Source organism: Mesoplodon mirus (assembly GCF_964341445.2).
Source record: "Mesoplodon mirus genome assembly, chromosome: 18".
Taxonomy (NCBI): domain Eukaryota; kingdom Metazoa; phylum Chordata; class Mammalia; order Artiodactyla; family Ziphiidae; genus Mesoplodon; species Mesoplodon mirus.
The window spans coordinates 4009866-4036681 of record NC_138994.1 but is presented as its reverse complement, the minus strand read 5'-3'; the positions used below and the strand labels follow the sequence as shown (position 1 = coordinate 4036681).

The 26816-nt window shown below is 38.1% G+C and overlaps 1 protein-coding gene across 1 annotated transcript in view; it reads left to right on the top strand.

Moving 5' to 3' along the window:
• FBXL20 (F-box and leucine rich repeat protein 20) overlaps positions 1–26816 on the top strand; it is a 96087-nt gene that overhangs the window by 31584 nt on the left and 37687 nt on the right. Inside the window, 1 exon segment of the mRNA XM_082602898.1 lies at positions 9227–9288. Coding sequence (XP_082459024.1) covers positions 9227–9288 — 62 coding nt within the window.

The window sequence follows — 26816 nt, the reverse complement described above, 5'->3', positions numbered from 1 at the left end:
TGTCTTGGAAAATTCCACAGATTCTGCCAGTTTTCAGTTTCTGGCACAATGACTAGAATTTGTACATGAGGAAGTCAAACCCTACTCTCCTCTGATTTACCTCCCCCCCTGGCATTTTGGAATATGAGATTCAGTTAAATGCTTACTAATCCTGAGTCAGATCCCATCATGGCCTTGTTGTATCTACTCGTAGTTCTTTTGTGTGTATATAGTGTGGTGGAGCTGGGGTTAGTGGAGGAGAAAAGGGGAGGACATATAATTATATTGCCACCTTGACTTTAAAATTCTTTCCTTTCACTTCATAACTTCAAAAGAGGTTTTCAGTAGGGCATGGAAGATTTCCAGGATTGAGCAGTACCCAAAAGGAGTTCCAGTCATATCCAGTAGTTCATGAAAGTTCATGGAGTCGTCTGGAATGTTGCTGTGGATAGTTAAACCTGATTAAGTAGAAGAAATTCTCAACAGAAAACAGAATAAAAGTGTATACTGGGCTTCCCTGGTGGCGCAGTGGTTGAGAGTCCGCCTGCCGGTGCAGGGGACGCGGGTTCATGCCCTGGTCCGGAAAGATCCCACATGCCGCGGAGCTGCTCGGCCCGTGACCCATGGCCGCTGAGCCTGTGGCCACAACAGTGAGAGGCCCGCGTACCGCAAAAAAAAAAAAAAAAAGTGTATACTTATTTTAGACTGAGAGCAATGGATTGGTAGTGGATATTGATTTCAGTTAAAGAAACAGAAGTCAGGATAAAAGAAAGCTTGTAATATTGAGTCAGATATTAGAAAGTGTCCATAGCAGAAAGTTTGATCTATTAAGCAGTGTATCTGTTTTCTAAATGTATCCCTTCCTTGGTGTTTTTATCTAGGGATTTCTTTCTTAAGATAAATTTAGTCATGATATGGTGACGCACTGACAGCAATTTGCTTCTAAAAAGCAATTATATTTCTACTAGGGACAAGATGTTAGGTGGAGGAATTACAAACTTACTTTGTTTTAGGTTTATTTAGCCATACAAAAATGTTTTTCCTCTTAGATTTTGGCAAGAAAACTAACCAGTTGGAAAAACATCTGGTGTTGGTTGAGTGAGGGAATGGCATAAGCAGTAAAAACTACTTACAGGAAAAAATCGTTTTCAAAAAATCTCTGCAGCTTCAACTCTGGATTTCTTCATGACGGTTCATTCAACCTCTCTCAGAAATTTTCTTCCCACCAAAAGATTTTACCTATGTTGGGCTACTTCAGTATGTCTCAAATTTTATTCAAATCTATGAAATTTAGATCACGAGTCATGAACTTCTAAAATGTAGAATGTGTTTTCATAACTTTCGCTGTCTAACAACCGCTCTAAAACCTAGTGGCTTGAAACAGTTATTCAGTCTGGCAGTTCTTCTTCTAGTCACCCAAAAAGGTCGCCCGTGAGACTGCAGTCCTCTGGTGGCTTGACTAGGGCTTGAGTGTCTAAGATGGCCTCAGGTACAGTCTGAGACCTTGGTGTCACTGTCAGCCGGTGCTCTTTTTCCACAAGGCCTGTCCTCATTCACAAGTTTAGCCTGGGCTTTCTTACATGGTGGCAGGAGTGTTTGAAGAAGGTAAAGTTTTGGTTAAGGCTTAGCTTGGAAATTGCAGTGTTATTTTCACCCCATTCTTTTGGTCAGATCAAGTCATCATGTGAACTCAAATGCAAAGGGTGGGAAAGAAAGACTCCACCTATTGAAGGGAGGTGCAGCAAAAGCCCATTGCAAAAGGGTATTGTAGCAAGGAGATAAGATGCTTTGGAGGCCCTTATTATAAGATTCTACCATGGTCTGCCCTCTGGCTCCAATGATTCTCATTCTTGTGGCGTGCAAATCATTCCCTCCCAAGACCTCAAAAGTCTTATATCCAAAAACAACCTGTATAAATACACAAATAAATAATGGTGAAAACCTGTAACTTGTTATCTGCATTTGATTTAGAGGTGGATGAGGGTCCTCACCTGCAGTTCCTCTTGATCCAGAGACCTATGAACTAAAAAGAAAAGTTATCTGCCCCGTACACTCAACATATACCGTTATTCACAGAGATAGAATAACGGCAATATACATTCACCCTAAAAAGGGGAAGTAACAGGAGGCATGTAGCATATATCAATTCTGAAATGTAGCAGACACATTGTCAAGGTCACCTACTCCAGGTGAAATGGAACAGGACCCTATGGTCCTCCCCCACCATGTCCTCTGCCTCCTTTTGTCTGTAGAAAAACTTTAGCTAAAGAGTTTAATCAGAGAATTGAGAAAATGCAGAAGCAAAGGAAAACAGTCAAACAAGACCAAATATTAATAGTTCAGTTATTAAACAAATTCAAGGACCTTTAGTTCCTCCTCATGGGCTGTAGGTAATATTCTATGTCCTTTGAGCTGTTTTGTAGGTATTGAAACCCCCACCAGGTGGAAGAAGTTTACTACATGATGACCAGACTGTAGCCATGGCATGAGCTGCCATAATTCTGAGAACTGGCCTCAAGGAAATGGGAACAAACCGACCCTGGAACTGAAGATTAACTGTACTTAAAATCAGGATGACGCTGATCAGACCACCGCATGACCAATTTCAAGATGACTGTCAGAGCTGACTATTTGGTTCCTGCACGTAGCCCCCCTACCTCCGCCTATCCACGCCTGAAACTCCCCTTTAAAAGCTCTTGCCCACTGATTGTCAGTGGGGAGTTGGCCTTTGGGCATGAGTCCACCCTCTCCCCTGGTTGCTGGCCTCTGAAATAAAGCAAATTTTACTTTCCACCAACCTTGCCTCTCAAGTATTGGCTTTCGAGCGGCAAGCAGCTGGGCCCTACTTTTGGTAACACGGAAGCAGGAAACGTGCCTTGATTGGGGCCCAGTTCTGCTTCCTGGGAATGGTTCCCTAATCTATTGTCCTCTGTGATTCTTGGTACTGCGTTACGAGCTCTTAACACTGCTTTCTGAGAGGTCTGTCCTTTTACATAAGAAATATCTTATGAAGCTAATTAGCTTTCTCAGGGTACTTCCTCCCTATAGAAAGTTGGGGACCCAGTGGCCTTTTTTCATTTTAAATTGTTTCTGTCCCTTGTTGTACCCAGCAGGTACAACTTCCTTTAAAATTTCTGAAATTTTCTGTGAATCTGGTTTGTGTTATTCCATGTCCCAAAAGCTACGTCATTATAACTCTTTTAAAGACAGACCTCTCCTGACTTGGGTTGTGTCTGTCTGCTGTGGCATAAATTCCCTTTAGCTTCTTAGAGGCCATTATGTCTAGTTGAGAGAGTCAGCTAGGTATGGCTTTAAAAGTTTCTGAATTAAAAGACAATTGTATAACCTTTGGTTAGGCAGAGTTCACATGTATGATATTCAAAAGCATGATGTGTTAAAAAAAGGATAAATTGGACTATATCAAAATTTAAAATATTTGTTCTTCAAGAGACACCATTAAGAAATAGAAGTCACAACACACAGAATGGGAGAAAATATTTGCAAGTCATAGAGTAGATAATGAATGTGTATTCAAAATATGTAAGGAGCCCCTGAATCTCAATAGTAAGAAGATAAACAACTCAAAAGGGAAAATGATTTGAATACACATTTCACCAAAGAAGTCTTTTTGAATGGCTGAAAAGCACATGAAAAGGCGCTCAACAGCATTAGTAATTAGGGAAGTGCAAATTGAAACCACAGTGAGATACCACCCCATTAGACTGACTGAAATAAAAAAGACAACAACAAGGAACAGTAAGATGGGGACAGATTGGAAACCTCATACATTGCTGGTGGGAATGTAAAATGGTGCAGCTACTCTGGAAAACAATTTAAAAGTTTTAAATAAACTTAACCATATGATACAACCCAGAAAATCTCCACCTTAGAATTTATCCAAGAGAAATGAGAACATATTTCAACCCAAAGACTTGTATGAGAATGATCATAGCAGCATTATTCATAATAGTAAAAAAAATTGTAACAATCCAAATGTTTGTCCGCTAGGAATGAATAAACAAAATATAGAATTCCATACACTGGAATACTATTCAACAATAAAAAAGAATGAACTACTGGTACATGCTACAACATAGGTGAACTTAAAAAACATGCAGAATAAAAAAAGTCAGATGCAAAAGATGACATTTTATGATTCCATTTTTCTTAAATGCCCAGAAGGGAAAATCTACAGAGACAGAAAGCAGATTAGTGGTTGCTTGAGGTTGGGGATCAGCACAGGGATTGATTGAAGATGGGCATAAAGGATATTTTGGGGGTGATGGAAATTCATCAAAACTGAATCGTAATGATGGTTACACAGCTTTATAAATTTACTAAAAATTATTGAAACGTACAATTAAAACCAGTGAATTTTACGATACATGCATTATGCCATAATAAAGCTGCTAAAAATGCTGTATACAGATGAAATCCCATGATGGTGAAAACTTAGGAATTATTACAACTTTTTTTTTTAAACAAGAAATGTATCCTATCCCTTGAAATAAATGGGCCATAAGTTGAATCTTCAAACTGTTTTCTTCAGGTATTTTAATTGTTATTTTTGTAATGTATTCAGTCTGTTGCTGTGTTGATGTCATTTGCATGTTATTTGCTGAATTTAGAGTAACATTCAGTTTATTAAATTTCTTTCTTCCTCCTCTCCCCTCCTCTTCCCTCCCCTCCTGAGATACAAAGTGAAAAAACCATGGAAACCTGCTGGGAATTTACAGTCAAAAAGTATTTCCTGATCTGTTTAGTAAAAATGACATTCATTGGTTGAGGAATTTCTAGGCATTGTGTTGCTTACCGACTATACTGGGGTGAACTAAACAGACAAGGCCCCTTTCCTCTCAGAGCTTACAGTCTGATGTAATGGACACATCATCCTTGAGGAAGGAGGAAGGAAGAGGCACACTCTCTCTCATTAAGGACCCTCCTGATACTGCACACATCACTTTTTCTTACATCCCATTGGCCAGAACGTAATGAGAAATAAAGTCTTCTTTCCACACAGCCATGTGCTAGCTAAAAATTGGGAATTCTGTTACTCTAGATGAGTAGAGAGGATATGAGGGGATACTAGTATTCTATGCCAAAATACATATATTAACTTTTGTATTTCTCCCATAATGCTTGAATAACATAGGTCAGACCTTTTAATTTCCGTTTTTGGAGTTGGTAGCTATACTTTAATCAGCAGGGGTCACTGTTGAGAAAGTATTTCTTTTCCTGTTTCCTTTGTTCAACCCATCTGCATTTCCCACCCAGATCCTGTATTTAAAGCCTCTTGAATTGGTTTCCTGTGTATTTTTTGTGTGCTAAGCATTTAAATTTACTATGTTAGTAAACTAATTCCCAAAATGTGCCAAAGATTTAAAAACTGATCAGAAAGGCTAAAATAATAGCCCCCCAAAATGCTTCTTACTCTTCAGGAACTCTATGTTGTAATTACAGTTTGCAACAAGTGGTTTCACAGTTATATTTCTCAGCTAGGTAATTTATAGAAAAACGATTACAGTTTTATACAAAACAACATTAAATGCTAATGTATGACAAAACAAATCACTTAGTTTTTTAAAAACCTGAATATTTAAGAATGTCCTATCCCTATAAGACGGGGGGGGGGGGGGGCTGTTGCAGTGTCTGTTTTTGTTTGTTTAGGGGATGATGTCCTACCTTGAAAGAAATAATCGAGAGAGAACAATGTAGTTGCTCTCATGTTGCCCCCCACAATATCCTTGTAATTTTTTGTGAATAGATTATTAAAATATATAATAATCTATCTACACATTAATGTGAAACCAGATAACCGAAGAATGTCAAATGTTTGAACAGTGACTTCCTCTACAACGATTATATCTAACACCTTCACAAATTTGTTATAATTCATTATATCCTTGATGTAATTGGATTTGACACCCTTTTTATTTTGTATGAGAAACCTAGAGTTTGGATTCAGCTGAAATAGTAAGATACCTAAAACATGTATTCTGTTGCTTCTGTGAAACATTTATTTTACAAACAATACCATGGGGACTTCCTTGGTGGCACAGTGGTTAGGAATCCGCCTGCCAGTGCCGGGGACATGGGTTCAACCCCTGGTCCAGGAAGATCCCACATGCCCCGGAGCAACTAAGCCTGTGTGCCACAAGTACTGAGCCCACGTGCTACAACTACTGAAGCCTGCGCACCTAGAGCCCTTGCTCCGCAACAAGAGAAGACACCACAGTGAGAAGGCCATGCACCACAATGAAGAGTAGCCCCCACTAGTCACAACAAAAGAAAAGCCTGTGCGCAGCAACAAAGACCCAATGTAGCCAAAAAATTAAACAAACAAACAAAAAAACCCAGTACCATGAACTGGAGCAGAAACCATTTGGGTTTCCTAGAAACCATCTAAAATTAATGTGTGTCTACCTCTAGGATTATTTTCTAAGATCCATTGCTATGTCACTTCAAATAATAAAATATTCTGATTATGTGTTACAACTGTAATTTCTTAAGTCCTGAGATTCTCAATCTATTTTATCTGTTCCATTGGTTCTCAAACTTCAGGAAGCATCAGTATCACCTGGAGGGCTTGTTAAAATACAAATTGCCCCTCTTTCCCTCCACCACCCCTGGCATCCTGTTTCTGATGCTATAGGTCTGGAGTACAGCCCAAGAATTTGCATTTCTAACAGGTTCTGTTTGATGCTGATGCTGTTAGTCAGGTAACCATGGTTTGTGAACCACTGATCTTTTTCTTGCAGACTTGGAGTAGGATACATATGTGCAGAAGGAATTGGAGGGAAATATAAATCTGGACAGATATCCTATACACATGATGTTTCCCAGATACTCCCAGGACACTGTCTATTCCTTTTTATCTTTTCTTTTTTCATATACGTCATGTTCTTACAGAGACAACAACACTTTGTCTATTTAGACTGACTTAGGGGAAAAAATTGCTGCTGGGTGTGACTTTTTTTTTAATAAATAAATAAATTTATTTATTCATTTTTGGCTGAGATGGGTCTTTGTTGCTGTGCGTGGGCTTTCTCTAGTTGTGGTGAGCGGGGGCTACTCTTTGTTGCGGTGCGCGGGCTTCTCACTGCGGTGGCTTCTCTTGTTGCAGAACAGGGGCTGTAGGCGTGCGGGCTTCAGTAGTTGTGGCACGTGGGCTCAGTAGTTGGTGGCGCATGGGCTTAGTTGCTCTGCGGCATGTGGGATCTTCCTGGACCAGGGCTCAAACCCGTGTCCCCTGCATTGGCAGACGGATTCTTAACCACTGCGCCACCAGGGAAGCCCCTGGGTGTGATTTTTGTTCCTTTTTGTATCTAGAATTGCACAAATCATGTGAACAACACATAGCAGGTTTATATTTTTTATCAATTTAATTACATATATTCATATATTCATATATAGTATATATTCAAGTGGGCAAAGCGCCTTGGTGGGTGAGGTACGTAGCATTCAATTAAATACTTTGAATATACAAGCTAAAGAGCTTAGCATTTCTAGTATAAAAATGATTATCTTTTATATTTTGTGGATTTGAGTTGGTCATAGTCTAGTATATTGGGTGCTTAGCTTAGTGATATTGTTTTATACTTACTAACTTGATTTTTCCCCAAGATTTCAAGCTTAAGATATATGTTGTGTGCTAAGAAGTCCTCCAGGCAGGTCTCAATTTTGGATACATTAGCTGTCTTTGCAAGACATTGTTATTTATGTCATCAACCCTAGATTATTCAGGGTATACTTTGTAACTACGTCATGCATTCTTTCCTATAAGTGTACCTGGAGAAGAATGATCTTAATGGTGTAGAGTCTTAGAAGCCGTGGAATTTGAGAACTTGTTTAGGAGGAAATGTGATGGCTTCATTTTGAAAGTCTGCCTTATAGAAAAGGGATATGATTTTTTCTTAATACCTTCCATTAATGGGTAGAGAATTTAGGGAAGCAGATTATTCTTTGATGTCAGGCAATTTCCAAAGACGTGTAATTGTCAGGCAGCATTACTTTTTTTTTTTTTTTACATCTTTATTGGAGTATAATTGCTTAACAATGGTGTGTTAGTTTCTGCTTTATAACAAAATGAATCAGTTATACGTATACATATGTTCCCATATCCCCTCCCTCTTGTGTCTCCCTCCCACCCTCCCTATCCCACAGGCAGCATTACTTTTATTTTAACATAGTGTGTTTGCTGCACTGAAACTTGGTAGATGATCCAACTTTCCATCAGCAAGTCCTGTAGCTTCTTTAAAAATCCTTTTGTCTACTTTTTTTATTTTCCACTTCCACCACCCCTGTAATCTTACCTGCATCATCTTTTACTTGAACTATAATTTTAATATATTTCTAGCTTATCTCCTTGATGCTAGTCCAAAATTAGTATTTGCTTATTTCTGTGTTCTTCATTGTAGAGCAGGGGCTCCTAAGTACAGAGATAACATCTTACTGTTTTTGTATTTCATTGCCTAGAAAAGTGCCTAATACAGGGTGTTCAGTAAATGTTCATTGTATGAAGTCAAGAGGCATCTATGTCATACCTAATAGCAGGGACTGAACATATTCCTCTCAGCTTCAGTGACATGTGTATTGTTTTTAGTTGCTTTTTATTGGATATACAGATACTTGGTTTTTTTATGTAGCTTACTAGACAAGCTTATAGTGACGGCTCTGTTAAAAGTACCCATTGTGAGTTTCATTAATTTGTTAAATGATCCTGCATGCATCCAGAATGCATATGGTGGTGGTTATGAGGCATTATTACTTTTCTGCATGATATATAAAACTTGAAAGAGAACATTTCCTATCCTAGGTTTCTGAACATCTCTGTGAACAAATAAATGTGAGTTAGATTTGGAGAATAACCTTACCTTAATGGCATTTTTAAATGGTCACTCTGTACTGATATGCAAATCAACCTTTTGTAACTCAGTTTCCTTATATGTACAGTGAAGATTAAGGGTAGTATGAAGATTCAGTACACTAATACATAAAATACACTGAAAATAGCACCTGGCACATAATGTCATGCTTCTGACTGCGATGAGTTCATATTTTTCCTAAAGACAGGGAACAAATTAAATGTCTCAGACATTTTTTAGCCTAAAGAGTTTCTGAAAATATGACTTTGGCTTATAACCACTGTACTTATTCACCTCTCTCCTAAGAGGATTACCTCTAAACTGTTGAGCTGAACATAATAAAATGTTAAGTGACACTTGACACAATGATTTTGTTTTTGCAGATGTTCTCAAATAGCGATGAAGCTGCAATTAATAAAAAACTTCCCAAAGAACTCCTATTACGGTAAGTCTAACTTTATGCTGTTTTTTTTGTGTGTGTGTGTGTGTGTGTATCATATTTGCCTGTTTAAAAAAATTTTAGACTTGTTGCTAATTTTCATATATGTATAGGATCTGTATTATGTAGATTTTAAAATTTATTGATTCTTTTATTAAACAATCTTATTCTAGGGGTTATAGCCTCTTAAAAATTAAAAAGACAAGTTATTTGAGACTTTCCTCTGTTAGACTTATGATTTTAGCATCCTTATTTTTAATGTGTAGAAACTACATTTGGGATTACTTGTAACATAAAACACACAGCTCCCAATTTATATACCTCTGACTTAGGAATCACCTGGGAAGAAACAGGCATCCAGGGAAGTTGTTTTCAGTGCCCATTATTTGGGCACATAGTCATACCATTCTTTGTTCGCTTTTGTAGAATATCATGACTGAGAAAGGCACATTCTCTTTGCAAATGTTAGAAGTTAACAAGTTACTGTGCTCGGGACACTTTTTTCTTGCTCATAGCTGCTACTGCAGTCTAGCCCATAACCAGCCCAGTCCCTGCTTCAGGGTGAAAAATTCTGCCCTAGTGCTGGTAAAGAGTATTCCTGGCATTCCTAAGTATTTGCATGCTGAGTCCTCCACTAGATTGCAAGATCCATGGAAGCAGGGACAAAATCCTATAAATCTTTACGTAGGACTTACACTTTGAAGATGCTAAGAAAAAGGAACTGAATTGAACTTGGAATGGATATTTTCTGTGAAAGCAAGACATACATATGTGCTGGTTGACTATAGTGTAAAGAACCTCCTAGACTACCCAGAACCATTGGAAAATGTATCCTGAATATCTTGGGTATCCCTCAAATTTCAGCGAAATTTTAGCCATCTTAAAGAAAAATATTTTTAAAATAGGTTATGTTCTTCACTGTTACCATAAACTGAGTACACTAAGATACACTTATTTTCAATATTAAGCATTATTTTGTACTACAGTAGTTTACCTTGAGACTCAGAAAGATATATGGAAGTTATTTGACTTTGATAACTGGCTGCATCCTGTTGTGGTTATATTTTTGTATTTTATTAGAGTTTTTCTGTTTTTGCCATGAAACTCAAATTCCTTACTGTGGCCTACAAGACCTCTCATGATATGGCAGGGGAATAACATGATCTGGTTTATATTTTTAAAGGATTAGTCTGGGTACTATGTTCCAACCAGATTGGGGGATTGGAGTGGAGAGCAACAAGAAAACTTTTAAAGAAATCCAGGCAAGAGATGAGGGTAACACAGATAACATTTTCTGTAATTTTTTACACTGCGTTGCCTACCCCGGCCCTTTCTAGCTTTAGTCACTGTTTCTTTCTCTTTTCCCCTCCCTTCCCCTCCTTCCTTCCTTTTTTAGATATAAATTGACGTATAATCTATTAGTTTCAGGTATACAATGTAATGATTCAATATTTGTATATATTGCAAAATGGGGGCTTCCCTGGCAGTCCAGTGGTTAAGACTCCATGCTTCTACCGCAGGGGGCACAGGTTCGATCCCTGGTTGGGCAGCTAAGATCCTGTATGCCATGTGGTGCAGCCAAAAAAAAAAAAAAAAAAAAAGATATATTGCAAAATGATCACAACAATAAATCTAGTTAATATCCATCACCACGGGACTTCCCTGACGGTCCAGTGGTTAAGACTTCGCCTTCCAATGCAGGGGGTGTGGGTTTGATCCTTGGTCGAGGAGCTAAGTTCCCACATGCCTCGTGGCCAAAAAAAGACCAAAACATAAAGTAGAAGCAATATTATAATAAATTCAATAATGACTTTAAAATTGGTCCACATCAAAAAAAAAATCTAAAAAAAAAAGAAAGGGACTTCCTTGGTGGCACAGTGATTAAGAATCCACCTGCCAATGCAGGGGACACGGGTTCAAGCCCTGGTCCAGGAAGATCCCACATGCAGTGGAGTAGCTAAGCCCGTGTGCCACAACTACGGAGCCTGCTCTCTAGAGCCCGTGAGCCACAGCTACTGAGCCTGCATGCCACAACTACCGAAGCCCATGCACCTAGAGCCCATGCTCCACAATAAGAGAAGCCACCGCAATGAGAAGCCTGTGCACCGTGATGAAGAGTAGCCCACACTCGCCACAACTAGAGAAAGCCCGCGCACAGCAATGAAGACCCAATGCAGCCAAATAAATAAATAAATAAATAAATATTTATGAAAAGAAAAATATCTATCACCACACATAGTTACAAAATTCTTTTTCTTGTGATGGGAACTTTTAAGATCTACTCTCTTAGCAACTTTCCAAACATATGTTACAGTATTAACTATAGTCACAAAGCTGTATATTACATCCTGAGGACTTATCTATAAGTAACTGGAAGTTATGTATAACTTTTGGCCACCTTTACCTATTTCACCCACCCCCCACCTCTGGAAACCACCAATATGTTCTCTGTATCTATGAGTTCCATTTTTTGTTTTGTTTTTTGTTGTTTTTTAGATCCCACATATAAGTGGGATCATACAGTATGTGTCTTTCTCTCTCTGACTTATTTCATGTAACATAATGCCTTCAAGGTTCATTCATGTTGTGGCATATGGCAAGATTTCTTTCTTTTTTAGAGCTGAATAATATTCCATTGTGTGTATGTATACATATATATATACACACATATACATAACACACACATATTCACATTTTTTTTATCCATTCATCCACCAGTGGACACTTAGGTTGCTTCCAGGTCTTGACTATTACAAATAATGCTGCAACGAATATGGGGGATGCAGATATCTTCTCAAATTAGGGTTTTTATTTCCTTCAGATAAATACCCAGAAGTAGAATTGCTGGATTATATGGTAGTTCTATCTTTACTTTTTTTTTTTTTTTTTTTTTTTTTTTTTGCGGTACGCGGGCCTCTCACTGTTGTGGCCTCTCCCGTTGCGGAGCACAGGCTCTGGACGCGCAGGCTCAGCGGCTATGGCTCACTGGCCTAGCCGCTCCGTGGCATGTGGGATCTTCCCGGACCGGGGCACGAACCCGTTTCCCCTGCATCGGCAGGCGGACTCTCAACCACTGCGCCACCAGGGAAGCCCCTATCTTTACTTTTTTAAAGAACCTCATACTATTTTCAGTAATGGCTATACCAATTTACATTCCCACCAACAGTGTATGAGGGTTCTCTTTTCTCCACATCCTCACCAACACTTGTTACTTCTTGTCTTTTTGATAATTGCCATTCTGACTGGAGTGAGGTGATATGTCATTATGGTTTTGATTTAGTTACTGTTTTGACTTTACTCTAGTACCTGTTGATGAGCTGTAAGGTCTATAGTTGCCAAAACAGATGGTATTTTGGGGAAGATTGGATAAAGAGGAATTTCTGTATCAACCAGTTTTTGTTACCACAAACAACTCCTAAATCTCACTGGCTTTTTCTTACCATTACATGAAGCTATGGGTTAGCTGAGGCTCTCTTTTAGGCAATGGGTCAACTTTTTGTTTAAACCATTTAAGCCAAATAGGAAAGAGGCTTTTGTGGTATCTTTGAAATTACACTAAACAGATAACAGTTGATTAGTGTAAATATTAATAAATTCTATCCAGGGCATTTGTAATTTTTTGAAATTCGTTGAATGTAATATTTCCTTAAGAACTCTGAATACCTTGATAAATATCCTGTGGGGAGATATGTGTTGTTACAAGACTATGTGTTGTTACTCATTTTTGTCCACTAATTTTAACATCCATTGCTGTTACCTGAAACAGTTACCACTGTTATGTTTGCCAAAGTTTTATATTTCTATAATTCTTCCTGCATATAAATTCTATTTCTATTATTCTAATTAATTAATTAGAATTCTACTGTAAGGAAGAGCCTTCACTTCAATTACATTTACTTATTTATAACAGTATAAACTCATGGATATTTGTTTTATTTTATGAATTATATTGTTACTATCATGACTTATTGTTCAGCCTTTTTATGTCTTCTGAATTTGTGTGTGTGTGTGTGTGTGTGTGTGTGTGTGTTTGGAATTTCATACCATGTCTGTGTATTAGCTATTTTATTTTATTTTTTTAAATATTGTAACAAATTCAATAAAGACTTTTTAAAACTATGTATTTATTTATTTATTTGGTTGCACCGGGTCTTAGTTGTAGCTCATGGGCTCCTTAGTTGCAGCACGTGGGCTCCTTAGTTGCGGCTCACAGGCTCCTTAGTTGTGGCGTGCATGTGGGATCTAGTTCCTTGACCAGGGATCGAACCCGGGCCCCCCTGCATTGGGAGCATGGAGTCTTATTCACTGCGCTACCAGAGAAGTCCCTGTATTAGCTATTTTTAAAAATACAGATTAATAAGTAGCATAGAATATTTGGTTTGATTGGATTTTAAGTTACATGTTAACATTATTTGATCCACCATATATCAATCTACAAGGAGAAAAGTTGTGTTACTAGGGCCGTACTATTTTCTTGCAAATCCAGAGCCACAACCAAGTTACCAATGAATTAAGGAAGTGTTCTTGTTTTTTTTTAACTGTAACTTACTTTAACTTACTAATTTTCCTCCTTCCTTTTTGAAACAAAGTTTATTAGTAATGCTCTAGCAAGCTGGAATCCACTGCTTGCATAATGTGAACTTCAGTTAGCAGGATTGACAGTACTTCCTTTGAGAGAAGAACCATATGCATTTATTTAGAAGTACCTCTTGAAAAATGAATGTCAGTGTTGATAAGATAGAGACTCTTATGTGTTTTCCAAGCGCTAATGTAAAGTGAAATTACATCAAAAGAGCTAATGTAAAGTGAAATTACATTACATTCATTAAAGTGAAATGCAAAGTGAATCTTTGTTTCTCAAAGATTCCTTCTGAGGATGATATTGATAACTGTGATAATAATGCGAGTGGTAAGACTGCTTGAGCCCACACATGCCCTTTTGGCTATAAAACAAAGTGCAGTTTCAGAATGAGGATTATCATTGCTTATAAGAATCTGAAACTTTTTTCATTAATTTTTCAACTCTTGGGGTGTTGGGTCATAATTGTCATGCAATATGTAATACGTACGTGTGAGTTGGTAGACGAACTTTCTGAACTTAGGTGGAAAGAATGAATTGGCTGGGACTTTTTGTCTAAAAGAGATAATCGTGCTGTGTTGGGGGTTCCCAAGACTACTCCTAGGTTTGGTGATTTACTGGGAGGACTCAAGGCTCAGCATATAGTCATACTCATGGGTATGATTTATTACAGGGAAAAGATACAAAGCAAAATTAGCAAAAGGAAAAGGTGCATGGAGGGAAATAGAGGGGAAACCCGGTGTAGGCTTATAAGAGTCCTTTCCCAGTGGAGTCACACAGGATGTGCTTAATTCCTCCAGAAATAAGTTATAACAAAAAAAGTAAAACGTTGTCTACCAGGGAAGCTTATCAGGGAATAGTGGGAACCGTCCCCAGTCCAAATTCTCAAATGCCATCCAAGGGTCAGCATTGCAAGCAGGCCTTTCTAATAAGGATAGGCCTGCTATGTGAACTCTTTTCTGTACACATGCTATCTTATATTCTCTTGCAGGAAGCTTACAACACTGATGATATCTAGTAGATTTTCATTCAGTGTCTTTGCCAGGAATTCAGGGCAGATAGGGGTTTGTGTGTTTTCTTACTTTTAAAGGCACATAATGGTGAAGAACATGGACTCTGGAATCTGAACACCTGGATTCTGTCATTTACTAGCTGTAAATTGAGGATTTTAGTACCTACCTCTTAGAGTTATCCTAAGGATCAAAAGGGTTGATAAATGTGAAGTGCTTATTGGAAGAGTGCCTGGCACATAGGAAGTGCAATAAAAATGTTATGTATATCACTATTGATTCTATTTTTTACTCATAGACCATAAAATGATGTGATTAGATGCTAAGACTACCAAAAGTGATCATCTGTCACCTTTAAGGTGCATTGGCAGATGTTCCTGAATGAAAGAACAGAAAAGCAATATTGCTCTTACTGAGCATTTAGTTTTCTAGCCTTCTCAATTGTCCAGAACAAATCAAAGAAACAGGAAGCAAGCTGGAAGAACAAATGTGCATTTTACTCAGAGGATGCGTGCCAGCCGTTTCTCAGGCCCTATGTACTCCTTTTCTTTTTCTTTTTCTTTAGACACAATTATTACAAATTTGATTATGAACAGCAGTACGTAAAAATGGGGTCAGAAGAGTTATGTTAATAGAGGGTCCACTGAGTTTTAAGAAGTAGCAATCTGATAGTAAGGGAGAATATATAAAAACTAATCTTAAAAACAAAGCAGGGGACTTCCCTGGCGGTCCAGTGGTTAAGACTCCACGCTTCCAGTGCAGGGGGCACCTGGTCGGGGATCTAAGATCCTGTGTGCCCCGTGGTGCTGCCAACAAAAAAAAGAGAAAGGAGAAAAAGAAAAAAACAAACCAACAAGCAAGTAGGATTGAGAACAGAGCAGTGGATCCCAGGTGGGAAGGGGTGGTGGGGAGGGCAAAAGGTGTAAAGGGGGTCAGCTGTATGGTGGATGGGTGGAAAAATAAATTTTTGGTGGTGAGCTTGTTATAGGGTATACAGAAGTAGAAATATAATGTTGTACACATGAAGCTTATACAGTGTTATAAATCAGTGTTATTTCAATTAAAAAGTAACATTCAAAACCAATACAGTACAGGGTTGCTTATTTAATGAGGAGACATTTTAGTCACTTAGTTACCCATGAGTATTTCACTGTATAGGATGACAAGAGATGTTCTTTATGAAAGCTATGCAATATCAAGAAATAATTAAATTATATTCCCTTAAACCTTTTGGGGAAGAAGTGGTTCAAGTGATAAATTTAATTAAATACCAAGAAAAATAAGTCAGTACATTTTGTTCTTTACTGATTTTTAACACAATAGTTACATATATGACTATAAACGTATATTTAGGCTGGTTTTTTCCTATACCATGTATGCATGATGCATTTTCATTTGAGTTTGCTACTGCAATTAATCGACATGTTTTCTTGGTGAGAGAATGTTGCATTAGCAGAATGGCACAGTTTAAAAATTACTACAGACCTCATTCTTTTTTTTTTTTTTTTTTTTTTGTGGTACGCGGGCCTCTCACTGTTGTGGCCTCTCCCGTTGCGGAGCACAGGCTCTGGATGCGCAGGCTCAGCGGCCATGGCTCACGGGCCTATAGCTGCTCCGCAGCATGTGGGATCTTCCCGGACCGGGGCACGAACCCGTATCCCCTGCATCGGCAGGTGGATTCTCAACTACTGAGCCACCAGGGAAGCCCTTGATAAGTCTTTTTTTAAACACACACTGATATGACAGCTATCACATATCACATACAGTCTAACAAAATTGTTTCAAATGAAGTTAAAGACAACTAAGTGCTACTAGAGCCCCCTTATGGAAAAAAACGAACAGACTTTTTGGCCCACTCAATACATTGGTGCAAGTGATCCATGAACCGCACTTTAGTAAACAGTGAAGCAAAAGAATACGAACTAAACCTTGGGAAATGCCTTCATTTGAAAACAGAAGTATAGTAAGTGGCTTGTGTCTACAAGATGGTATCTGAGAAGCCAGAAGAGGGGGTTCTTAATAGGGAATGGTCAATATGTTTGGAGGGATAAGGCTTATTGAAGACTGATAACGGCCTTTGGATATCACGAGAAAACCATTAGTGTTCTTTAAGGTACAACTGCAATTGAGTAGTAAGGATAGAAATTAGATTGTAAAGTGAGAAAAAAGGGGTGATGACAAAAAACCCTTTTCTCTTTGACTATCTCCACCCATATTGACCCCATTGTTTTTTTACTTTCAGCAGCACTTATATTTTCAGGTCACACATTATATTGGTTAATCATAAGCTGCCCTGTGTCTGCATGTTTCTTTCTACAAGACAATAAGCTTCTGGAGGGCAAATATGTTGTCTTATATTATTGAATTTCCTCTCTGCCTAATAGAGTGCTGGATATAACTAAGAACTCTGTGGACACTTAATGACTTAACCTTTTTTCTTGTGTGACTGTGAATTAACAAGATTAACTTTTTTTGTTTGTTTTGCTATCCAAGAACATTGTGTGTTATTAATTATTTTTGTCTTGATTCATGTCCTTGATGATACAGTTTCTTAATAAATTTCATTCTGTTTCTATTATTGCTAGTTGTAGGGAAAGCTATCAATTTTTCATCTTTTAGCCACACTTTTAATATTAGTTCTAGTAATTTTTAGCTGTTTCTTAGATTTTCTATATATTTGTGTCTCCTGCCAAAAAAAAAAACTCTTCCAATTATTTATAGTAATTTTTTTCATCATTGCTTTAGCCACAACTTGCAGAATAAATGTTGAATGAAGGTGATGCTATCAGTCATTCTTGGCTTGTTCCTAACCTTACCATAGTTTTCAAAATCCATTCCTTGTCAGACTCTAGGTGTTTCCCCAGTTATCTGCTATCATAGCACAGCTATAATGATCTTTCTTCTTTTGAGTATTTGAAACCATCCTTTATGATTTCATTAGGATAAGATCCTAGACATGTATTATTAAGGTGAAGAGTATTTTCCTTAACAATCTCAAATTTACAGAAAAGTTGCATTATGATACAAAAAACTTTCCTTCCTGAACCATTAGAATAAATTGCAAACCTGATACCCCATGAGTAGGTCCTTAGTATTTTATTTTGTATTTTCCAATCCAACACCATATAAGTCTAGTTTCTTCCCTTTCCAGATTTGAAGTCCCTTCTGTGACAAACCTGACTGTCGTTATCCTTCATGTATTTTGTTATTTACTCAGACTTCCTGGTTGTAACCAATCTCCGACTGCTGCTGCTCCCTTTCACAAGGATTCCGTCTTCACCCCACTGGGTTCACACAACTCATGCCAGACCACTCCCCTCCTCTTGCACGGACACCCTTCTACTCTGCTTGGGTTCCAAAACCCATGGTGGATTTCTGCTCCATGTGGTTGCCCTCTTCATATGGCCCAGGCACTGACACATTGTGGTCGGTCACCCCATTGTATGGATGCCCTCACTTCTTTTGGGCTTCAACTCGTCATGTGAATCACCTACACGGACATCCTTCTCAGCCCCCTCAACCTGTGACACCCCACAGGCTGCCCCTTCACCCCGCTTGTCCAGTATCTCACTAGGTCACCCTCTTTGTGGATGCTGTCCTTCCTCATATAACTCAGCATTCTACTCCTATACTCAAATATATCCACACAAAAACTTACACGTGAAAGTTTATAGCAGCATTATTCATAGTAACCAAAAAGTGGAAACAATCCAAATGTCCATCAGCTGAAGAATGGATAAACAAAGTATGATATATCTATATAATGGAATATTATTCAGCCATAAAAAGAATGAAGTACAGATGTGTGCTACAATGTAAATGTATGATTAAAAACACAGTAAGCGAAAGAAGCCAGACACTAAGGCCACGTACTGTATTAGTCTATTTATATGAAATGCCCAGAACAGATAAATCCATGGAGATAGGGGTTGTCAGGGGCTGCAGTTAAAGGGGCAATGGGGAGTGACTGCTAATGTGTACAAGGTTTCTTTTAGGGGCGATGAGAATGTTCTGAAATTAGATAGTGGTGATGATTGCACACCATCATGGACATACTAAAACTCACTGGATTGTGTGCTTTAAAATGGTAAATTTTATGGTTTGTGAATTTCCTCGTGTATATAACTTGTATATAAACTTATTTTAATTTATAGTAATATAATTTATAATAAATGTGTAATAATAAATATAGTTGTGGTAAAATATACAATTACATAATAAATTTTTACTTATATAAAATTTGAAACGAAAAATTCTGCCCTTTATTGGGAGGAAGTGATGGCCTGAACCTCATGATAGTAATAGGCTAGAGAGAAAATAGACTCAATCAAGAGATTTTTAAGAGTTACGTTTGGTGACATATTTGCTGGTTGATTTGATGCATTGTCAGTGGGGGTATGTATTGCAAAGGAGTGAAAGATGATACGCAAGTTTTTTTCCTTCTACTAAGTAGATAGTGGGAATACTCACAAGATAAAGAAAGTAGGAGGAGAAACAGGGCTAATGGGAGGAAAACAATGAAAATAGTTCAGTATTGATAATTGAAAATATCAAAGTAGAGCTGTCAAAAGGCAGATGTATATACAAGTCTGAAGCTTATCAGCATGATTTAGAAGTCATCAACATATATATAGTAACTAAAGGCATGAGACACTGTATTTTATTTAGCTCTTTTGGAATTACCAGTACCCGTGAGAAATAAGGAAACCAGAAGGAAACACAAGGCCTCTCAGACACTGAAATAAAGAGCTTTGGGGCCAAAACATCATATATAGCCTAGTGGTTGTCCTGTAGATTGGCAGCCTTTGGGTCAGGTGTCCAACCAGTTTCAGCCAGATACCAGCTTGGCATCATCACCTGGTGGTTGATGTGGAACTCTTTAGAAAAGAGCTGTGCGTGGTAGATGTTGAGGTTTGGCCATACGTCCAGACAATTGTACTCTTACATAGTCTCTCTTGGCTTAAATATTTTATATTAAGGTGATTGATGTCTTATGAGTTAGCAATATTTCATGTGTATCTTAATCTAATATATGTAAATCAGTATGTCAGCTCTAACTGAAACCTATTTGATTTTTATTTACTTCATTTAATTTGTCTCCAGAGCATCTGGGGTAGCTTAGATCAGGAGCAAATATAATAAATACAAATAAGTAATCAGAATCATGAGAAATATAAAGAAAAGTAGAAAACCAAAGCCAGAAAGTAAACAGATGCACCCTTGTACGAGCCTACATAGTTGCTATAGATGGGTCTCAAATTTAGCTTTAAACTTCTTGATAGCATAAATGAAATGTCATTCTTAACAGAAAAGAAGAAATATACATATTATTCCATAAAAACAGAGTGCTTCCTAGCACTGGTTTCTAAGAGAAATTTCTCAAATGGGTGTTTACTTAGATTTGGTAGTTAAAATTCCATGGCTAAATCAGTCACAGATTTCATATGGTCACATCTTGTACATGGGATTACCAGATATGGATAGATTAGGTTTGCATAATTTCTGCTGAATATAACCTTGGTTAAAATAATAGTTAAGGACTTCCCTGGTGGCGCAGTGGTTAAGAATCCGCCTGCCAACGTAGGGGACAGGGATGCGAGCCCTGGTCCAGGAAGATCCCACGTGCCGTGGAGCAACTAAGTCTGTGTGCCACAACTACTGAGCCTGCGTTCTAGAGCCCACGAGCCACAACTACTGAGCCCACGTGCCACAGCTACTGAAGCCTGTGCTCCTAGAGCCCATGCTCCGCAACAAGAGAAGCCACCAAGATGAGAAGCCCGCGCACCGCAACGAAGAGTAGCCCTGGCTTGCCGCAACTAGAGAGAGCCTGCACCCAGCAACAAAGACCCAACACAGCCAAAAATAAAATGAAATAAATAAATTAAAAATTAAAAAAAAATAATAGTTAACTGTAAGTAACTGGATAACAAGACCAATTGTCTGATGTGTCTCCTCTTCGTATTTCTTATTTGAAATAAGGTCATTTCAAAAACGAATAGGAGACTTAGTTTTCTCTCCTTTATGGCCAGGGTTGTGCATCTGGTTTATTTAAGAGTGATTTTGCATTGATGTTCAAGTTTAAAAGGAATAGGGGACCAAAGCCCTGACTTAGGAGGTTGAAGATTATCTGATCTAGCAGATTATGTCTACCAGCTTTGATTCACTTAGTAGTATGGAAGATGTCATCTTTGTGTTCACATTAATAACTAAGCAAGTACAGAGAGCTTTTATAACTTAATATATAACAACTCATTCTTGTCTAAAGAGTCAAACTCAAATAAGTCCATTATAGCTACAGGTAGCATACGTTGCTTTTGGCAGAATTCTTCACAAGATCGTGGTTAATTACAATAATGTCATAATTATACCTGAAGTCCTCTTATCAGTTGTCTTAAATGGCATCATGCTCTTATTCAACCTGTGTTTTTCACTCATCCATATGTCAGGAGTATTTTCAAGAATGCCAATGATGAGAAACACATTTTCCCTTTCGTAGAATGTAAATTATATTCCACAGGATTCTTTTTTTTTTTCCCACCTGGCATATCTGCATTTTTGCTTCTTTGGAGGCAGAGACTTTACTCATGTTCCATTTCCCTCCCATAGTAGTAGACCACCCATTTTTAGTTGAGTGTCCAGCCACTACAACATAGACGATACATCCCAGTAAAACAGGAGCCTAGCAAACCTACATCTGTAGTCTGCTAATAAAGACACTAGCATATAATTTTAATGAACAAGTCCTGCAAACCGATGGTCTCATGAGGAATAGGTTTGCATCTTTGAAAATATAGTATAGTTTCTGTCAGACAGTAGACAAGTATCAGAATTCTACATTCGGAGCAGGCTTTAACACTCATGTGGCCAAAGATCTGCATCTAGTGCCTTAAAAATTTTTTTAACAAATAAAATATAAATCACTCATGAGCCCAACACTTTTTTTAAAAAATGAAAAATCATAAACAAATGGCTTCCTTGTTCCTGCTTTCTCAACACCCCCCTGCAAAAAGCCTATTTTCCCCACAAAGCTAACATATATCCTCTTATATTTAGATATATAATATGCACAATGCTTACATGCATGTGTTCATGTGTACCTACTTTATATTTTTCAAAACTGAAAACGAACTGTTCTACAACTGGTTTTTGTTTCTGTCATTTAATAATCATTGACATCTTTTTAGGTCCGTTCATGTAGCTCTGTCATTCTTTTAAATGGCTGCAAAGTGCAAATTTTTTTTTGTACCATAATATATTTAAGCATTTTTAAATTGATGTATATTAAGGTCATTTTCTAACTTTTTGATATTTCAAATAATGCTGCCATAAACATTCTGATAACTATCTTTACTCATACTTTTGCTTCTACAGCATGTAGTGTCTGTGTTTGTTTGTTTAATTTATTTTATTTTTAGCTGTGTTGGGTCTTCGTTGCTGTGCGCGGGCTTTCCTGAGTTGCGGCTAGCAGGGGCTACTATTCGTTGCGATGCGCAGGCTTCTTATTGTGGTGGCTTCTCTTATTGCAGAGCACGGGCTCTAGGCACGCGGGCTTCAGTAGCTGTATCATGTGGGTTTGGTAGTTGTGGCTCGCAGGCTCTAGAGTGCAGGCTCAGTAGTTGTGGTGCACGGGCTTAGTTGCTCCGCGGCATGTGGGATCTTCCCAAACCAGGGCTCAAACCCGTGTCCCCTGCATTGGCAGGCAGATTCTTTCTTATTTTCTTTATTTACTTATTTACCTACTTATTTATTTATGGCTGTGTTGGGTCTTCGTTTCTGTGCGAGGGCTTTCTCTAGTTGCAGCGAGTGGGGGCCACTCTTCATCGCGGTGCGCAGGCCTCTCACTGTCGCGGCCTCTCGTTGCGGAGCACAGGCTCCAGATGCGCAGGCTCAGTAGTTGTGGCTCACGGGCCCAGTTGTTCCGCGGCATGTGGGATCTTCCCAGACCAGGGCTCGAACCCGTGTCCCCTGCATTGGCAGGCAGATTCTCAACCACTGCGCCACCAGGGAAGCCTCGGCAGGGGGATTCTTGACCTCTGCACCCCCAGCGAAGCCCTATGTTTTTTATTTTAATGGGTACTATTGAACTACTCTCCAGAAGAGTCGTACCCATAGATATCTCCATGATATGAATGGAATTACTCATTTTGTTATACCTTCTCCAGGATTGTGATATGCTTTTTAAATTTATTTAATAAACAGAACTATATTAAGAGGTATTGCTCAAGAAGGTTTGGGATTTTTGTCATAAGACTGTGAAGCCAAAGGAAGTTGGGAGTAAATCTTCTTTGCAGAACCATACTATGGGTATGCACATCCCCAAATCTACCCCAAATCTACCCCAAATCTCGGTATTTACTTTAACAGCCAGCTCCATGTTCTCCAAGAAGCTAGTATTGAGGGTTTGGGGTTTTTTTTCTTTCTTTCTTTTTTTATACAGCAATAGATTTATTTATAATCAGACCCCGTCTTCTTCCACATCATGTCTCAGAAACCTGGCCAAAGTCTTTTTGCGTGAGTGGGGAAGGTGAGGCCCACTTTGCCTCGAAGCTAGGCCAGTTTTTCAACAATCTATTGATAAGAGAAGGGGGAGGACTTTTATTGAAGCAGTCAAGCAAGATCCTTCAACAATAACAGACCTTCCATTCTGCGTCAGTTTTCTTATCTCTTTGATCATAACCATTCTGGTTATGGATAATAGGTATCCTCAAGAAGGAATTATGTAAAGGGTTAAAGTGTAAGGTACCAAGCCTGAAGATGATGAAAAGCAGGAAGTTTCTAAGTATAATGTTTTATTGTTCTGGCCTATCATGTAAAAATGTCATTGTCGTTTCCCCTTGATTTATCCTACAAATACATACTTATAGTGATGTTTTTTATTTAAGTTAATGTTACCATATTTAGAAGAATAAATGTTCACTGTGAACCTCCTCCTCTCCATCCCCACCCCCACCCCCAATCACTGTAACTAAAACTCTGGCAGCTTATCCCATCAATCCTTATATTTGGGTTTCTAAAGGTAATTGTCTCTATTGTCAAGTAAGTAGAATAAATAGAAGTCAAAAGCTACTAAATAATAGCAGACATTTAGACAGACTGCTTGTGGAGTGGTAGAAGGGATTTAAGCACAGAGGCTTATCACATACCAGGGAGCCAAGTCAGGAGTGGAGAGTCCAAGCTCTTATTGCTTGATAGAGGAGCACAGCGACTGTATTTGTCTTCTCTCTCTCTTTTTAATGTACCATAATGTCAAACCCAGGTGAAAAGCCAACTTATGGGAATTTTGACATTAAGTACCCCAGGCAGTACATTCTAAGAATGAAATTATGATTGTTGGGGCATGTGCTTCAGAGAGTCTCCTAGGTCTGCATTTGACCTATAGCCTGAGGTTTCATGTCCATCTTTATTTTGTAAAGAATCTATCTGTTGAAAGTTTACTAAAGTCTAACTAGGATCGTTATCCAAAATTTCTCTCCTGTGCCCCCGCCATGTGTAATATTATATTTATGCAAATTGCTCAGGGATTAGTGGTAATTTGGCAGAAACAGGATCTTTAGACTGTGAAGCTCCACATAAAGGCACATAGTGGATGACAGGAAGAAGCAGCATTTAAGCAGTGTAAGAAGGTTTGTTGCATTAGATAAACTTACTGTTTTAGGAATTGAGGTACCTGGGGGTCTGTATATTTATTTGGGAATGATTTGTAATCAGTATTTTAAAAGATGGGAAATTTAATTAATTAATTAATTTATGTTTTGAATTTTTGAATTTTATTTTATTTATTTTTTTATACAGCAGGTTCTTCTTAGTCATCCATTTTATACACATCTGTGTATACATGTCAATCCCAATCGCCCAGTTCAGCACATCACCATCCCCACCCCACTGCGGTTTTCCCCCCCTTGGTGTCCGTGCGTTTGTTCTCTACATCTGTGTCTCAATTTCTGCCCTGCAAACCGGTTCATCTGTACCATTTTTCTAGGTTCCACATATATGCGTCAATATATGATATTTGTTTTTCTCTTTCTGACTTACTTCACTCTGTATGACAGTCTCTAGATTCATCCACGTCTCAACAAATGACCCAATTTCGTTCCTTTTTATGGCTGAGTAATATTCCATTGTATATATGTACCACATCTTCTTTATCCATTCGTCTGTCGATGGACATTTAGGTTGCTTCCATGTCCTGGCTATTGTAAATAGAGCTGCAATGAACATTGTGATGCATGACTCTTTTTGAATTATGGTTTTCTCAGGGTATATGGCCAGTAGTGGGATAGCTGGATCATATGGTAATTCTATTTTTAGTTTTTAAGGAACCTCCATACTGTTCTCCATAGTGGCTGTATCAATTTACATTCCCACCAACAGTGCAAGAGGGTTCCCTTTTCTCCACACCCTCTCCAGCACTTGTTGTTTGTAGATTTTCTGATGATGCCCATTCTAACTGGTGTGAGGTGATACCTCATTGTAGTTTTGATTTGCATTTCTCTAATAATTAGTGATGTTGAGCAGCTTTTCATGTGCTTCTTGGCCATCTGTATGTCTTCTTTGGAGAAATCTCTATTTAGGTCTTCTGCCCATTTTTGCATTGGGTTATTTGTTTCTTTAATATTGAGCTTCATGAGCTGTTTATATATTTTGGAGATTAATCCTTTGTCCGTTGATTCATTTGCAAATATTTTCTCCCATTCTGAGGGTTGTCTTTTCGTCTTGTTTATGGTTTCCTTTGCTGTGCAAAAGCTTTGAGGTTTCATTAGGTCCCATTTGTTTATTTTTATTTCCATTACTCTAGGAGGTGGATCAAAAAAGATCTTCCTATGATTTATGTCAGAGTGTTCTTCCTATGTTTTTCTCTAAGAGTTTTATAGTGTCTGGTCTTACATTTAGGTCTCAAATCCATTTTGAGTTTATTTTTGTGTATGGTGTTAGGGAGTGTTCTAATTTCATTCTTTTACGTGTAGCTGTCCAGTTTTCCCATCACCACTTATTGAAGAGACTGTCTTTTCTCCATTGTATATCCTTGTCTCCTTTGTCATAGATTAGTTGACCATAGGTGCGTGGGTTTATCTCTGGGCTTTCTCTCTTGTTCCATTGATCGGTGTTTCTGTTTTTGTGCCAGTACTATATTGTCTTGATTACTGTAGCTTTGTAGTATAGTCTGAAGTCAGGGAGTCTGATTCCTCCAGCTCTGTTTTTTTTCCCTCAAGACTGCTTTGGCTATTCGGGGTCTTTTGTGTCTCCATACAAATTTTAAGGTTTTTTGTTCTAGTTCTGTAAAAAATGCCATTGGTAATTTGATAGGGATTGCATTGAATCTGTAGATTGCTTTGGGTAGTATAGTCATTTTCACAATATTGATTCTTTCAATACAAGAACATGGTATATCTCTCCATCTGTTGGTATTATCTTCAATTTCTTTCATCAGTGTCTTATAGTTTTCTGCATACAGGTCTTCTGTCTCCCTAGGTAGGTTTATTCCTAGGTATTTTATTCTTTTTGTTGCAATGGTAAATGGGAGTGTTTCCTTAATTTCTCTTTCAGATTTTTATCATTAGTATATAGGAATGCAAGAGATTTCTGTGCATTAATTTTGTATCCTGCAACTTTACCAAATTCATTGATTACCTCTAGTAGTTTTCTGGTGGCATCTTTAGGATTCTCTATGTATAGTATCATGTTATCTGCAAACAGTGACAGTTTTACTTCTTCTTTTCCAATTTGTATTCCTTTTATTTCTTTTTCTTCTCTGATTTCCGTGGCTAGGACTTCCAAAACTATGTTGAATAATAGTGGTGAGAGTGGACATCCTTGTCTTGTTCCTGATCTTAGAGGAAATGCTTTCAGTTTTTCACCATTGAGAATGATGTTTGCTGTGGGTTTGTCATATATGTCCTTTATTATGTTCAGGTAGGTTCCCTCTATGCCCACTTTCTGGAGAGTTT